We start from the raw sequence: 16228 nt of genomic DNA, 5'->3' as shown, positions 1-16228 counted from the left end.
ATGCACTGGCTCCTATATGTGTCGCAACTGTACCCAACCTCGTCACCTGATGACTCTCCTGGAGCCGGTAAACGAGTCAAAGCACAACCCTAGCATATAGAGCCTCAGTGTTGTCCCGGGTCGTAAGGACTAATGATGTACAATCATAACCACGGACTTATCCTCTCGATGAATGATAACCACTTGGAAAGTCCGAGGGAGGGTTGTTCGGTATAATCATCATATGACTACCCGGTCTGCATGTTTGGACATCTCTATGCCCTTACCAAGAAACGCAGTACACAACATCACAGATGCTAGTCTCGAGCTCAAGCAGCCTTTATCCATGTTTTAGGCGGCTGAATCGACTAGGAACGAATTTAGAATATGCAGTGTTTACAAATGAGTTTCAACATCGAATTACGATTCATTTGTATTAAAGCATAATCAAAGACTTTATCTATGCTGTTTGCATGGGTATACAGATAAAGTATAACATGACCATAAAAAGTTAAATTATATTAAAATAAAGATTGTTTATTTCACTTGAGTCAATAAATTCCCTAGCCAACCGTTGGCTTGCAGGACATCTACTCTAACATTTTCTTGTTATATTTTGAATATGTGGGGATCAAAAGATGTTACTAGTGTAAAGAAGATCAGAGTTGATGCTAGTTGCAATAGCCTTAAGGAAAAAGCCTATTCTTTGCAAGGAAACTATGATAATTGGTGGTGGATAAGGTCGATTAGTTAACCATTTATTTCATTTTGGAAAAATATACATGTTAAAAATATTTAGTCCAACAAATGATACTGATCCTTTTTCGCGTGATATAAATGTTAGCTTACCGACTAGTCATAACATTGTTAAATTTTATGTATAAAGTGAAAGCATGTAGAAATTTTATTATTAAAAATAATCAATTTACTTGAATCATTACCATTCGAAGGTATAAATACAATCGTGGGTGGATGAGAATGACTGATAAGAATAACTATAAAGATTGATTAATTTGTACATGGTCATGCAAAATTACCAATCCTGTTGATGATCATCACTGCTAATCATCCAAATATTTTATTTTTCTTATATCAGCAGTCACCACCATGGATTCCAAGAGCAGTGTGGATGACTCTCTGAATCTATACATACAAAGTACAAATAAACAAATTATTTTATGTAATTTGATAGTATTATTTAGAAAAAACTTGGCGAAACCCAGTTAAGTTGCTCTGGTTCCAACTGGGCTTGGCTTGGATTTGGGCTTTAATTAAATTCAACCAACCAGAACATACATATACCCCCAGCCTGGTTGGTTCTTCTTCTTGCTCGAGAACAACGGTGGCAGATTGAATTCGAGTCTGGAGTTTCTTTCGAGTCGATCATCAGGTTCTGTATTTTCGACAAATTTTTCTATTTCTTTCTTTTAAATCTTCAAACTTTCGGCCATGGATGTGCTTTGGACTTCTCAGCACATATATATCTTCCTTGAATAAATTTCCCCATTTCTCTCTGGATGTACTTTTGACGCATCTTGTGCACGGATTTAAAAGAATATTTCAATTCTGATTTTTAATATTTTGACGTTAAATTTTACTAGTACAGTCTTGTGGTATTTTCTTTTGATTCATTAAACCCTAGTAAGTTCTCTTCTTTGACCGAGTTTTTCATACTTGCGGAAGCACCACTATGGTTTGTAACCCTTTTCCTGTACGTACTTCGCTATAGTACTGCTGCTGCTAATGTTTTAAACAAATATCCCATGCGAGAGACGGTATAACTCTCATGATCTGGAAGGTTTGTTTCTCCCTGTGTCTTCTATTTGAACAAAAATATCGTTCTCATGCATTTCACAACATAACGAATTTGAATTTGGGACGTGTTAAGATTATCAAATAATGAAAACAAGCTAGAAGAATCTTAATTCTAAAACTATGGAGCACGTGTGGTTGTGACTATGGCATGTTTTGCTGATTGTACATGTGAACATCACGAGAATGTTGAAAGTTTGCGCATTTATTTTCTGAAGGTGGAAGTTGTATATTTGTCGTCATTACAAACATCTTACTTCTTTATGTCATTCCTTTTTCGCCTTTTGGGGTACGGCCATGACAAATCGATTTTCTTTATTGCAGATGCTTACTTTTTGACAATTGCTTGAGAAAACCTTGGTGAATTGACATGGAGGTCAGTGTCCTATCATCAAAACTCCCTTGGCTACTTAGTGATATGATTTACTTTTGACTCAGTGGCTCCTTTGTTCTTTGTTATATTTTCTGTGATCTTCAGAGAAATGGAGATGGAGGACAAATTGACCTTGATAAGATAACAGATACTCTTGAACCAGACAAAACCGGGTTTGGTGGTCTTTTTGTACCTGGAAAGGACAGAGTTGTGTTCAGACCTTCTGAGAAGAAATCCATTTTAGGTTGTGTTCAATTTGGGTTTAAAGCACCTATTGTTCTGCCTTAATTATGCTTTGTAGAAATTATTAATTCAGTATTTTAATTATTTGTTGTACAAGTTATTAATTCAGTATTTTGTTAAAAAAAATTGGAATGCATTGAAAAAAGTTTCACATTATTCTATGCCCTAAAACTCGAAACATCTTCCAAATAGATGCATTTTAATAGTTTCCCTGGAATTGGATCAGATTTACTCCTTTCCACCTTTATAGAAGCTTATCATTATGGATGTGTTGTGTATCATATCTGATTGTGTTTAGCTTTGTATATAAGCAATTCCAATCTGAGTTTTTGCTTCGTGCTTTACTCTGCTTTACTGCTTATATGCGGGAAATTCAATTGCATAGGATAAGTTGTTGCCCGAAATTGGGGAATATGTTTATAATCTCATGTTACAACTTTGGAACATTCTTGCTACCTTTTCTGTTTATTTTGGCTTTGCCACCTAGTCTTGTCACTTTGTCTTTGCATTTCATTTCATTTTTTCTTCTATTCCAACTGAATTTTCTAATTGAGCAATGCTTATTTGAATAATCTTATCACAATTATGTGTGTTACCATGGTAGGGCTTGATGTCCTCGCTAGGAAAAAACGTGAGGAACTAAGTATGGAGGGTGCTTTCAAGGTTCCAAAAGACCGGGTTGCCTCTATTGCAGCATCTCTTGATGAAGAAGAGGAAATGCCTACTCGTTCAGTAATTGATGAAGTGGAGAATAAAGTGTCAACTGATGCGCACAAGTATTCTAACCGACGATATCGTGAAGTAGCAACAATTGAAACATCTGAATCAGGTAGCATATTTTTTAGTACCATTTTAATAAATTTATTAAAACAAAGCTCCAATAAGAACATGACTTTTAGAATTGTAATTGCAATGGATTTACTATCACAGACTATATATTTTTGTGTAGATATCGTACGATCCCTGCATTTAGCTCTTGTTTCTCAGTTATGAACCAAGTTTTTTTTCCTTAATAGTCGTTCTCTGCATGTCAGGAAGTGTTGTCACTGAAGAAATACATGGTAATGAAATGCATGTACATCATGGTGCAGATAATCATATGAAGGTTTGTGTTATATTCCTCTGGCGCTGATTCCGTGATATCATCTTTTCTCTTGTCATTGGCTGTTCGAAGTTGGTATGTTGAGATGTGATAGTTTCTGGGTCTGAGATGAATTCTCAGCAATTATTTTCTTGTAACATCAACAAAGGGCACAAGTTACATCATTCTTGATGTATTCACGAGACCTGGAATTTTTTTCTTAATCTTGAGGATAATTATTCCTTATTTTCGATAATTTTTTTATGTTATCGACTGTTTTAAAATTTAATATTATTCCGGCAGAAAGTTCCTTTTCCTAAAATTATACTTTTGGTTAATTTTTAGCAAGGATAAATGTACATTTATGCTGCATTCTTTTGAAATATTTTTTCTTTAGGCATGATAAGATATACTTACCAGCTGGAAGTTGGTAATGGTGATAGTAAATGAAATATTACTTAGTCAGCAAGTCTTTAAGGTGCTGAGCTTTGGTCTTTGGATGTAGCTAATTAAGCTGTCAATTTCAAACCGTGTGGACATATTTTCTCAAGTTTGCTTATGTCGTCACATTCACGAATTCCTAGTTAATCTGTTAGTAACTGTGATTTAACACTGGCATTTTATTTCAGGTTTTAGCTAAATCTACTGGAAGGTCTAGACATAGAAGTCCTAGCTCCGATGCTGCTAATTATGATAGTACTAGAAGTAAATTCAGGGAAGAGTACAAAAGCTCATGTAATGCCTCTAGAAATAGCCATAGATTTGACAGGGAAGTGAGAGCTTACAGAGAATCATCACAAAGTCACGACAATATTCATGGTGAAGATTATGGAAGAAAAAGAAGTAGCCATCACGGTTCCAGGAAATCTCCTGGTATGTCTATTTTGTGACCTGAATCTTTCAATAAATAAGATGAATTAAATGTGGTTTAGAGCACGACAGAAATACAGATACCCTAACATGTTCTCAGTATTATCTCTCCTGTGAATACTTGACTCGAACTTAATGAATCTGTTTTCATGTTTATTCCTTTTTATTCTTAGACAATGATGTAATCCCTTGCAGGCAGATCTGACTGGGATGATGGACGATGGGAATGGGAAGACACACCTCGTCGCAGTGGTCATAGTTCTAGCAGCAAATACTATCGACCTTCGCCATCTCCCATGCTTGTCGGGGCCTCTCCTGATGCAAGACTTGTTTCTCCGTGGTTGGGTGGACGGACCCCTAATTCTACTGGTAAGTTTCATACTTTTGCATGAATTTCTTTTAGTTGCACACTGGAAGTTGGTATTATCTTCTCTGGTTTCTCCGGCAAGATTCTGCACCTAATACTTCTCTGGTTTCTTCGGCAAGATTCTTCACCTATTTACTAGTAATTAACTAAACGTTGATTATGCACTGAAGCTGCCGTATCTCCTTGGGATACAATTGCTCCTTCCCCTATTCCAATTCGGGCATCTGGGTCTTCTAGTTCCCGATCTGGAGGGAAATACAATCAGGTTGCATTCTCGGCAAATAAGTTGAAATCTGCGGAGGTAAATCGTTACTTTCCTTTTTCAGTGCCACATATTCTTCAATGTTTCTGATATTTAGTTTTAGTCTACCTGATTGATTGGATTCACTTGTTTTTTTACCATCACCCATTTTTCTGATAATAGGATGGAGAAGATGATCTGGATGATGGATCTAAAGACCAGAATCACGAGATATCAGAAAGCATGCGTTTGGAAATGGAGTACAGTTCTGATCGCGCATGGTAATTTAACTCACTATATCTCTGTGAAATGCGTTGTCAAAGATCATATTATATTTAGTAGTGTTTGCAGTTTGTTGACTTGGTCACTGATAATTGGAATTCTTTTGGTCCATCAGCTCAACGGCCTCAATGATCGATGTAGCATTTTAGCAAAAAGAAATTTATTAAGATGCGTAATAAATGAATTTGAGAATGTGCTATGAAGTTGAGTTCTTACATAGTTTGTACTTATTTCATATTTGAAAATATTGAGATGGATTATATATTTATATTTAATGAATCTCTAATGCCTTTTTATGTAAAGGCACGACCAGAAGAGCTCTTTCAAATTCGATCTGCAACTTTTCAATGATAGATTTTGTTGATTGAGTTATTTTTGGCTGTATTGTATGCGACTGGTTATTTTGTTTACTGCGAATGCTTTATATTTTGTCCATATAAAGAACGAGTTGCTGCTGTAATTTTTTAGGTATGATCGAGAAGAGGGTGGCACGATTTATGATGCAGATAGTTCTTCACTTTTTCTTGGTGACGAGGCATCTTTTCAAAAGAAAGAGGCAGAGTTGGCTAAAAGACTGGTATGAATTTACATGGAATTAGCGTGACTTAGTTTTGAGTAGCATTTAGAAGATATCTGTCCAACCAATACTTTTTACCTCAAAATTCTTTTTTTTTTTCCCAAGCGATATAAAATTATATCACTTTCTGAAGAGAATTGTTATCTATGCTGCTTATGTGTACAGTTTGGTTAAATTGTCAATAGGAGCGTGGGTCGTGTAATTGTGTCACCCGTATATTTCATTTATGGTTATTACATTGTAACAAAAACTGATCTCTGGGTCTTGTGTGTATTAAATTTCTGTTTGTAAAAGTTTTTGATAGCGTAACAATGCTTTAAAGGTGAGAAGGGGCCGGGGGCGTTGCTTTCAACAGTTGTGGGTCTGTTTTTAGGATTTCATTCATCTCAGGTATTGTGGTTTTTATATCTGATTAAAGTTTAGGAAATATGGTTAATAAAATAATGTTTGGCAGACTCACTCTTTACTTTGTGGCATCAAGTTTCTGGAAAATCAACTGTCCAGAATGACACTTTCTCCACTTCTTGTTGTCTTTAAACATAAGTTCAGGGTAAATTTGCAGATGGTATTGTATTACTTGTTTTATAGATTGCTTCGTAGTTCATTCAAATAGAAAATGTCTGGATCTGTTACTGTTGTGATATGTATCCTTCATTCATTGTTATCCACCATCTGCCTCTAGTTTTATGTTTTGAGCATTTTTTCCACTTGAAATTTATTTCTACGACTTATTATTTCCTTAATTACAGACTCGAAGAGATGGAAGTAAGATGACTCTCTCTCAGAGCAAAAAACTATCACAACTCACTGCTGATAACGCTCAGTGGGAAGACCGGCAACTTATGAGGTCAGGGGCTGTCAGAGGGACTGAGGTGCAAACTACCTTTGATGACGAGGATGAACGAAAGGTTATTCTTCTTGTGCATGGTAGGTATCGATGTTATAATGTTGTAGTTCGTGGAATGATTGTCATGGTTACTGTTATTTGCATTGAGGTTTCAGATGTCTCTTGTTTCAGATACAAAACCCCCTTTTCTGGACGGGAGGATTGTTTTTACTAAACAAGCTGAGCCTATCATGCCATTAAAAGACCCTACATCAGATATGGCTATAATATCCCGAAAAGGATCAACTCTTGTCAAGGAAATCCATGAAAAACAGAGCATGAACAAATCGCGGCAACGTTTTTGGGAGCTTGCAGGTTCAAAACTAGGCGATATTCTTGGTGTCGAGAAAACGGCAGAACAAGTATGCCGAATCATTTTTGTGAAGTTCAGGGTTGAGTTTGTAAATTGTGCTAGTATCTAAAGCTTTTTCCATCAATATCAAGATTGATGCGGATACCGCTGTACTGGGTGAACAAGGTGAAGTTGATTTCAAGGAGGATGCCAAATTTGCGCAGCATTTGAAGAAAGGTGAAGCAGTGAGCGATTTTGCAAAATCAAAAACAATATCTCAACAACGACAGTATTTACCCATTTTTTCTGTACGAGATGAATTACTGCAGGTTTGGAAACTATTCTGTTTGGTTTGCTTGGCTTTTTTTAATGATATTATAAGAGTCTTCTAACTTTTGTTAATTAATAATTGTAGTGGATTTAAATTAGTAGGTATATAGTAGTAGATGAGAGGAAGATCAGATATATTGTTTTGATTGTAATTTTTTTCTTTGATACTGTCATCTTTTACGATGTGAAACCTAAACTTGTTGGTTTTTATAATTTTCACTTTCTTTCTGATGGTAATCATCATCTTTGTATTTGGCGTGATCATCACAAATGCAGGTGATTCGTGAGAATCAGGTGGTGGTGGTGGTCGGCGAAACTGGTTCTGGAAAGACCACACAATTAACTCAGGTTTGTAGTTTGTTAAAACTCTCTGTAGGTTTGTCTAATTTTGTTGTCTCTGACTCCGTGAGTGTGTCTTGTATTGTCTATGTACATTTCTTAATTTTGTGTGCTCTGTGAAATCATTTGCAGTATCTGCATGAAGATGACTACACAACCAGCGGCATTGTCGGTTGCACACAGCCAAGGCGTGTAGCAGCCATGAGCGTGGCCAAAAGAGTGAGTGAAGAGATGGAAACTGAGCTTGGTGATAAAGTTGGATATGCAATACGGTTCGAGGATGTGACAGGGCCTAATACGGTTATCAAGGTAACGACTTGTCCAGTCTTTTCATAGCGGTTTATTTGCTTTAACAAGATAAATTAGTGTTTGGTTGATTTGATGGCATTAATAGATTCACTACAATTTTAAGAAGGCATCTTTTTAATATTTTATTTTCAACAACAAAATTTTCATTTCCGTCTACCTAGTGTGTGGATGCTTTTATAAATGGCCATGATGATAAGTAGTTGGCGCACTTACTGATTTGATATGCTAGTATGATAGAGTTCACCCGAGCTTGCAAAATTTAAGAACCAAATATGGAAATATAATAAGGAATTTTGTATTGATAGGATGAAATGAACCAGAAATACAATCCCAGAGATAGATCTGTATAAATACTCTCCTTCCTCCCTAACCACTGCTAGTTACAACTCATAGTCACAAAAATAACAGAATGATTCTTCTCTCTCTTCTTTCACTCTTTTTCCACTACTAACCCTCCCCCATTTTCCTCCTAGAGTACACATATTGGATCATGAGCCCTTGTTTCTTCAGGCTCACACCAAATTGATAGAGTTCACCTGAGCTTGCAAAATTTAAGAACCAAATATAGAAATATAATAAGGAATTTTGTATTGATATGATGAAAGGAACAAAAAAACAATCCCAGAGTTAGTCTTTGTACAAGTACTCTCCTTCCTCCCTAGCCACTGCTAGTTGCAACTCATAATCACAAAAATAATCACGTGGCTTTCCTATTTTCCTCCTAGAGTACACATGTTGGATCATGGGCCCTTGTTTCTTCAGGCCCACGCCCTCTATACCCGTATCATAGTACTTGCTTACAGTAAGACTCTTTACTCATGATTGTTGTCGAGAGATGATTTCTTTACTTTGCAGTTCAAGTCTATTGTTCAATGATATCGCTGGTGCCTGTTGAGCTTTGTAATCAATGATTTTTTTACTTTGCAGTACATGACTGATGGTGTGCTTTTGAGAGAGACACTTAAAGATTCAGATCTGGAAAAATATAGGTGTGTTTTTCTACTTAAAATACTCGGATTTTAAATTATTTATCATGTTTATGTTACCCTTTACCTTCTTTACATTAATTGTGAAGGGTCATTGTAATGGATGAAGCCCACGAACGATCCTTGAGCACGGATGTATTATTTGGCATCCTCAAGAAAGTTGTGGCAAGACGCCGTGATTTCAAGCTCATTGTGACTTCTGCCACTCTTAATGCTCAGAAATTCTCGAATTTTTTTGGAAGGTATATTTTATATTTAATTTGTATTGAAGTTTGGGTATTTTCATTTCTAACCTTCTCTAATTTGACCTCATTCTCCATGCAGCGTACCTGTATTTAACATTCCCGGAAGAACTTTTCCGGTCCAGATCTTGTACAGTAAAACTCCTTGTGAGGACTATGTTGAAGCTGCTGTGAAGCAGGTCACGACGATCCACATCACTAGTGCTCCCGGCGATATCCTCATCTTCATGACTGGCCAGGATGAGATTGAGGCAACATGTTACGCGCTTTCAGAACGCATGGAACAATTGATTGCTTCCAAGAAGGATGCTCCAAAGCTCTTAATCCTCCCCATCTACTCCCAGCTCCCCGCTGATTTGCAGGCAAAGATTTTCCAAAAAGCTGAAGATGGTGCTCGAAAGTGTATTGTTGCTACCAACATTGCTGAGACATCTTTGACTGTTGATGGAATCTTCTATGTTATTGACACGGGTTACGGTAAAATAAAGGTGTATAACCCCCGAATGGGGATGGATGCTCTCCAAGTATTTCCTGTTAGTCGTGCTGCTGCTGACCAGCGAGCTGGGCGCGCTGGAAGAACTGGTCCAGGAACTTGCTATCGTCTTTATACAGAGAGTGCCTACCTAAATGAAATGCTACCTAGTCCTGTGCCAGAAATCCAAAGAACCAATCTTGGCAATGTGGTTTTATTGCTCAAGTCTCTGAAAGTCGATAATTTATTGGATTTTGATTTTATGGATCCCCCTCCACAAGAAAACATCCTAAATTCCATGTACCAGTTGTGGGTCTTAGGTGCTTTGAACAATGTTGGGGGTCTTACAGACCTTGGTTGGAAAATGGTTGAGTTTCCGCTCGATCCTCCCCTTGCCAAGATGCTTTTAATGGGTGAGCAGCTCGAATGCATCAATGAGGTTTTGACAATTGTGTCGATGCTGTCAGTACCATCTGTTTTCTTCAGACCCAAGGATAGGGTTGAGGAGAGTGATGCAGCTAGGGAAAAGTTCTTTGTGCCGGAGTCCGATCACCTAACGCTCCTCAACTTGTATCAGCAATGGAAAGCTAATCAATATCGGGGTGATTGGTGTAATGATCATTTCTTGCACGTGAAAGGGTTACGCAAGGCCAGAGAGGTAAGATCCCAGTTACTAGATATTTTGAAAACTCTGAAGATTCCACTTACATCTAGTGGCCCCGATTGGGATGTTGTGAGAAAAGCCATATGCTCGGCTTATTTTCACAACGCTGCACGACTGAAAGGTGTCGGGGAGTACGTCAACTGCAGGAATGGAATGCCATGCCACTTACATCCAAGCAGTGCTATATATGGTTTGGGTTATACTCCAGATTACGTGGTTTATCATGAATTGATACTTACAACGAAAGAATACATGCAATGCGCTACAGCAGTTGAACCCCAGTGGCTAGCTGAGTTAGGACCCATGTTTTTCTCAGTGAAGGACTCAGATACATCAATGATGGAGCATAAGAAGAGACAGAAGGAAGAGAAAACTTCCATGGAAGAAGAAATGGAAAACTTGAGGAAGGTTCAAGCTGATAGGGAGAGAGAGAGCAAGGAGAAGGAAAAGAGGAAGAGGGCCGAGCAGCAACAGCGAGTTTCGTTGCCTGGCTTGAAGCAAGGCTCTTCTACCTATCTGAGACCAAAGAGGCTGGGTTTGTAGCATAAGAAGGAGTTTTGATGTTGTATACGCCACGAATTCTACTTTTATTGTGGATCAGTATGATGTAAAGCCCGAGATTTGTCTGGGTTATTCAAAGGTTGAAATATGACGAGGGCAGGTGAGTTGGAGGACAAGTTTTTATTTCGTCTCCGCAGCTGAATGGAGACGGGCTTTAGTAAAAACTTCAGATTATTAAATTTGAAAGAATCAGAGTACAAGTAAATAATATTAATGGATTCTCAGAGGTTTCGAACAAGTTACATCAATATAACCAAGCGCCGAAAATTCTGAAGGAGAGTGTGGTTATTATGTGGCAACTGAATGTTGTCTGTATTTTCCCGCAAGCTGTACCCAATCAGGCGAACAAAGTTTTTAATGCTCGCACATATTTGGTATACGTAGCATGTTGTACGACGACCTTAATTTTACTTAACTGTCTGAACTTACATTTATGAATTCTGCTCTACTCTCAATCCAACCCATTATTCATCAAAGGTGCACATTGTTCCGAAACATAGAATAATCCGCCAACATCTTTATAAAAGCCAGACGCATGAGAAAATATATGATTCCAAACTCCAACAAAATGTTCTATTGGGTCGTATATGACCATGCGCTACTAGCAGTTAAATGAGGTCCGAGCCATGCTCGCTCGCCATTTTGATATCAACAGCTTGTATTCGCCATCTTTATCTATTGTACTTTTATGCTCCGTGGTAAAATTGCAATTTGATTGTTAGTTTCATTAACCACCATCTTGTAGCAAAAATATTAAGTTATACTACGTGCTACAAGTAAATCTTGTCAAGGAAATTAAGTGGATTGAATTTGGTGTCCACGCCGAACAACTAGTGTTTGGCGATGCTCCATAGACCAGAACAGGCTTTCGAACTTGGGAAAGTGTATACTGATGGTGTCCGTAACATTGATTGAATCGAGTAGAAATATTAATAACCAACCATTAACACATCCAACAACAAGACAAAGTCGTACACTAGCATGAATTACACTACAATTTCGAAGTTTTTCGAAAACCAGATCAGATCCCAAACAAAGTACATGTTTGTTGAATTGACGGAACACTGACAATCAGCAATTCAATAGCAGACAATGAAATTTGATTTCAACACGCAGCTCAAGCCTTGATTGTGACACTGCATAAGCACGACCCCGATGGCTTTATCTCCGATATCTGCCATTCAGATCCTGGGGCGGCATTTGGATCGTATAACAGAGTATGGTAACCAGGATACTCCTGCAGCGAAAACAACAAAAGCTTTCCATCCAATACTCCAAATCGGAACCCAATACTCATGCTTCCTGTCACAGGAACAGGAACCATCTTCCATGAGTTGTCCGCAGGGTTAAATGTAGCAAGTCTACGTTCGTTTTTCCATTCCATGCAACACAGCTTCTTTCCTAATACTGCATGAGCAGTAACCATAGCACAGCCATTTTTTATCTGGCACCATGTGTGCCTCTCAGGGCTATAGACATCAACAAACCTCGAGTTTCCAATGGTGAAACTCGACCTACCTCCCATAACATAGAGCTTCCCCTCCAAGCCACAGGCAAAACATCCCCACCTTGGTCGCCTCATACTCTCTATCACAGTCCACTTGTCTGTATCGGGGTCATAAATCTCAACACATGAGAGAGAGTCTCCATCCTTCCCACATCCTCCAACCACATAGACTACACCATTCACCTCAGCACAACCAAAGTCATACCGCGCTACATTCATGCTAGCTAATTTGCTCCAGCTGCAAGAGTCAGAAATTTGGTTATGGATGATCCAAAGATTTTGGCCTCGGACAGAGGTATATATAAATGTATCAAAAAAAATTTTAATTTGAGAGGGAAAAATATGTCAAATAAGTTGTTGATGGAGAGCCAACTCAGGAAAATAACATAAATCTATCGATGCATGAATCCATGCTGAATTTATCGTAAACCACATTAATTTGCACATATTCGGATAAGCATATTAGGCTGTTTGAGCAAACATACGTTAACAGGAACCAGTGGGGAAATGGAAAAGTGACAAATTTTGTTATACCTGTTGAGGCAAGAATCATATTGATGAACATCTGCTAGAACAGATTGAGTTCCATCAACCACAGAGTACCCAGCAATAACAAGAAGCTTTCCATTGAGGACCACCACGCCAAAGCCTGCTACGATAGGACCAGGCATTTGTGGGAGTTGATGGTGTTTGCGTCCGTAACAATCCAGAACCTCCCAGTGGCTCTCTTTTCCCTTGGCATCCATAGCAAGGATGTAAAGCCATTCCTCAAGCATCCCAGCTAGTTTTCTGACGGTGATGAACTCTTTGCTTTTGATAAAGGACCTCCATTGCTTGCACACAGCACCCATGGAGGGAAAATTAGATCGAGGAACAAGAGCAAGGCAGTGCTTAGAGACATCATCAGGCAATCCAGGTAAGATGGGACCATGACAATCATCGGAAACCTTCAAATTATTTAAGATTGAATCACTTTTAGCATCCGGAGTAGCTTTATGGGCCAAATGGGAGAAACACATATCTGATTCTTTTATTCTCTTCACGGAAAAAGGGCCTGGCATTCTTCAAGCCGCAGACTACAGGAGTTTGACACCACACTTAACCAAATGTCTTTGAAGACAAGCATAAAATCAACTAAACGATTTTTGGATACCAATTAAAGAAATTCATGAAATCCCTCAGGTGATGTGAATTTTACGAGACCAAGGCAAGAAAGTTGTAGCAAAATGGATCTCATGATCTGCTAATGCCGATGTTTTATGCTTCATCCAATAAGTTTCAAATTCCATTCCAATTTCAGTGGTCCTTGTATGTTCCAACTTCTTTGAACAAACTAGGCAGGTGGCCAATTTCAATTCTGTTGATATATATTTCTTCTTGCACATTTCCTGAGTACCTATAGTTTCCAGCACATATTAAGATAAAATAATTTCAAGAAATAAAATAAAAAATCTAATGAAAATAGCATATACCAGATCCAAGAATAGTTGATAAGGTAATACCTGACAAGGCCATAACCTGATGAGTTTTAACCCCCCGTCACTTCCATTTCTTAGTAGCAATCGATAACCTGATGGATGTCGTGCAAAAGAATTTCTTTGAGATATTTTAGAAAATGATTAAACTGTTAATCTAGAGATTCAACTATCAAGAGAACTATGGCTTATTTAAAACCAAGGACTCCTGAAATCAGAAATCAAGATGTGCTTGAGATATGACTAGTGAAATTCTGCTGCTGGCATCTCTAATGATTCAAACCACCAATGAACAAAAGTTAATGACATGAAGTCAATATGCCACCAACTTGATATTTATAAATCAACAAATCCATACGTGCTTAACTTGAGCGTCGGAAGAGAGAACTATTTAGCTCAACTAACCCCACGCGCAAAATCCACCACAAACATCCAACCACCAAGCAATAAAAGAAGAATGAAAAAAAAGGTGACGATATTAGAACTCTAAAATTACCTTACCCACTATTAGCTGAAAGTATGCTAATAATAGCACGATGAGAAAAGGTGGTAAAATGATGCATATAAACGTAAACGGATCCAGAATGGAGAAAAAGCAATCAAGATCAAAATAATCAGTCACTTAGCATAAGAAGTTGGATCGTAAAAGCGGAAATAAACAGGTTATTCGAAAGCATAACAAATGCTATGGAACGAATCAGTCATATTCATTTCAATGAGTAAAATCGCTACAGCAAAAGCATTCGTAGATTCAAACGAAAAGAGATCAACATTACAAAATCAGAAAGAATTAATAGAAACTCGAGTATGAAACATCCGAAAAGAACAGATGGATTGATCGATTAAATAAAAGGAAAAGGGAAGATTTACCTGCGAAATTGGAAACTTTTGAGGAAGCAGTGAAGAGCGATAACGCTAGAAATGGGGAATAAATAATAAGGAAACGGGGGAGAATGGATAAGGATTCAGTCAAAGAGGGGCGAAAATATAGGAAATGTAAGGGAACGGTAATCCTGAGAAGAAGAAAACACACAATCATTCCATCTTATTGTACATCATTGCGGTGATAAATTAATTAGTTGATAATAAATTTTGATATCTAAATAAAATCTCATGGACGTATAAATAAACACAGTCGATGGACTGAATATCGAAATATATATATATACATGAACTTATTGAAACCGCCTACGTATACATACATATGATGTATCAAATTTTAGATAGACATTGACTAATGAATATGTTATTGTAAATTTGAAATCATTGACTTTAAACTCGTATATTTAAATATAACTGACGTCTATGATAATTAAGAATATTAATCATAAGAATGATAAATAATTAAAGTATATGGATTATTAATATTATGTTATAAAATTATATGATGTTTGGTTTAAATATAATATTAATCATAAAATTTGTCGAAAATGACCACAATACACTTGAACATTTTATTATAAAATTTTCTTTTACTATTGCACAAGAAATCTTTAGATAGCCATTTTGGTAATTTCATGTATTTGTCCTCGATATTTTTAAGATATCACATCAACTAGGAGAGATTCATTCTCTGTCATAATCTGAGTTTTACGATGACAATAAGGATTACGATTGGCTTGCAATAAATGAACCAAACGACAGCTAATGGAGGAGAAATCGTCAATCCTTCGATACCAAACATTTGAAACCTAAAATGTGATATAATAATTATATAATGAGTACGACAGTCTCTTGTGAGATGAGTCAATCCTATCGATATTCACAATAAAAAATAATATTTTTAGCATAAAAAGTAATACTTTTTCATTAATAACCCAAATAAAATATCTGTCCCACAAAATACGACATGTGAGACCGTCTCACACAATTTTTTGTTTTATATAATTGCTGCAGGACTGAATTTTGTTTTAAGATTACTTGACTTTGTACATTGCACGCAATAAAAGCTAATTAAATGTGTGATTTATTATATTAATAACTTAAAGATTCAAATCCAATTATATATTTAAGAAGTGTGTATTATTATTAAAAACAAAAAAAAAAAAGAAAAATACCAAGTCCTAGTCGTATGTGGTGTCTTTTGCTAATGTGACCACAAATCCAATATAGAGGCAATTTTGTTTTTAAGTTAACGAAGGGCCACAAAGTGACCGAAACCTACAAAACTTCATCGCATAAAATTGCGTGGTTACCAGCAAACAAAATATCTTTAAATCAGATTGCTATATCGTATATAGAAATGAAGAGGCCAACCCATTATTTAACAAACATATTTGTTTTATTAATAATACAATCGATCAAAACGTGTCTCTGTTGTCCAAACCCAACCAATCACAA

General features: G+C 36.9%; 2 protein-coding genes across 3 annotated transcripts; one reads left to right on the top strand and one right to left on the bottom strand.

The window, feature by feature from the left end:
- Positions 1-1214: 1214 nt before the first annotated feature.
- On the top strand, positions 1215-11361 carry LOC142542128 (pre-mRNA-splicing factor ATP-dependent RNA helicase DEAH7-like). Of its 2 annotated transcripts, XM_075648588.1 has the most exons (19): positions 1301-1369; positions 1709-1777; positions 2116-2167; positions 2270-2408; positions 3012-3236; positions 3442-3512; positions 4118-4361; positions 4554-4727; positions 4896-5026; positions 5150-5247; positions 5717-5825; positions 6575-6752; positions 6844-7073; positions 7156-7332; positions 7610-7681; positions 7805-7981; positions 8909-8970; positions 9057-9209; positions 9292-11361. In XM_075648588.1, the coding sequence occupies exons 3-19, from the start codon at positions 2162-2164 to the stop codon at positions 10886-10888; spliced, it is 3843 nt and encodes a 1280-aa protein (XP_075504703.1). In that variant the 5' UTR covers positions 1301-1369; positions 1709-1777; positions 2116-2161; the 3' UTR covers positions 10889-11361. The 2 variants fall into 2 exon arrangements, with proteins under 2 accessions (XP_075504702.1, XP_075504703.1); XM_075648587.1 differs by lacking the exon at positions 1709-1777 and having other exon boundaries at positions 1215-1369.
- Positions 11362-11802: 441 nt separating this feature from the next.
- LOC142542129 (F-box/kelch-repeat protein At1g67480-like) lies at positions 11803-14909 on the bottom strand. The gene is made up of 4 exons (XM_075648589.1): positions 14759-14909; positions 13916-13983; positions 12948-13809; positions 11803-12651 (listed from the first exon to the last, which is right to left on the bottom strand). The coding sequence occupies exons 3-4, from the start codon at positions 13472-13474 to the stop codon at positions 12024-12026; spliced, it is 1155 nt and encodes a 384-aa protein (XP_075504704.1). The 5' UTR covers positions 13475-13809; positions 13916-13983; positions 14759-14909; the 3' UTR covers positions 11803-12023.
- Positions 14910-16228: the final 1319 nt, after the last annotated feature.

This window comes from Primulina tabacum, chromosome 4 (assembly GCF_025594145.1).
Source record: "Primulina tabacum isolate GXHZ01 chromosome 4, ASM2559414v2, whole genome shotgun sequence".
Taxonomy (NCBI): domain Eukaryota; kingdom Viridiplantae; phylum Streptophyta; class Magnoliopsida; order Lamiales; family Gesneriaceae; genus Primulina; species Primulina tabacum.
The sequence above is the reverse complement of the archived record's forward strand: the minus strand, read 5'-3'. Positions and strand labels throughout refer to the sequence as shown.

Bases quoted from the DNA above. Each gene is read 5' to 3' on its own strand.
- LOC142542128 (XM_075648587.1), top strand. The intron at 3,237-3,441 runs GTAGCATATTTT...TCTGCATGTCAG, and splicing joins AATTGAAACATCTGAATCAG to GAAGTGTTGTCACTGAAGAA. The intron at 7,982-8,908 runs GTAACGACTTGT...TTTACTTTGCAG, and splicing joins GGCCTAATACGGTTATCAAG to TACATGACTGATGGTGTGCT.
- LOC142542129 (XM_075648589.1), bottom strand. From the start codon at position 13,474: ATGCCAGGCCCTTTTTCCGTGAAGAGAATAAAAGAATCAGATATGTGT. The intron at 12,652-12,947 runs GTATAACAAAAT...TGACTCTTGCAG, and splicing joins TATGATTCTTGCCTCAACAG to CTGGAGCAAATTAGCTAGCA.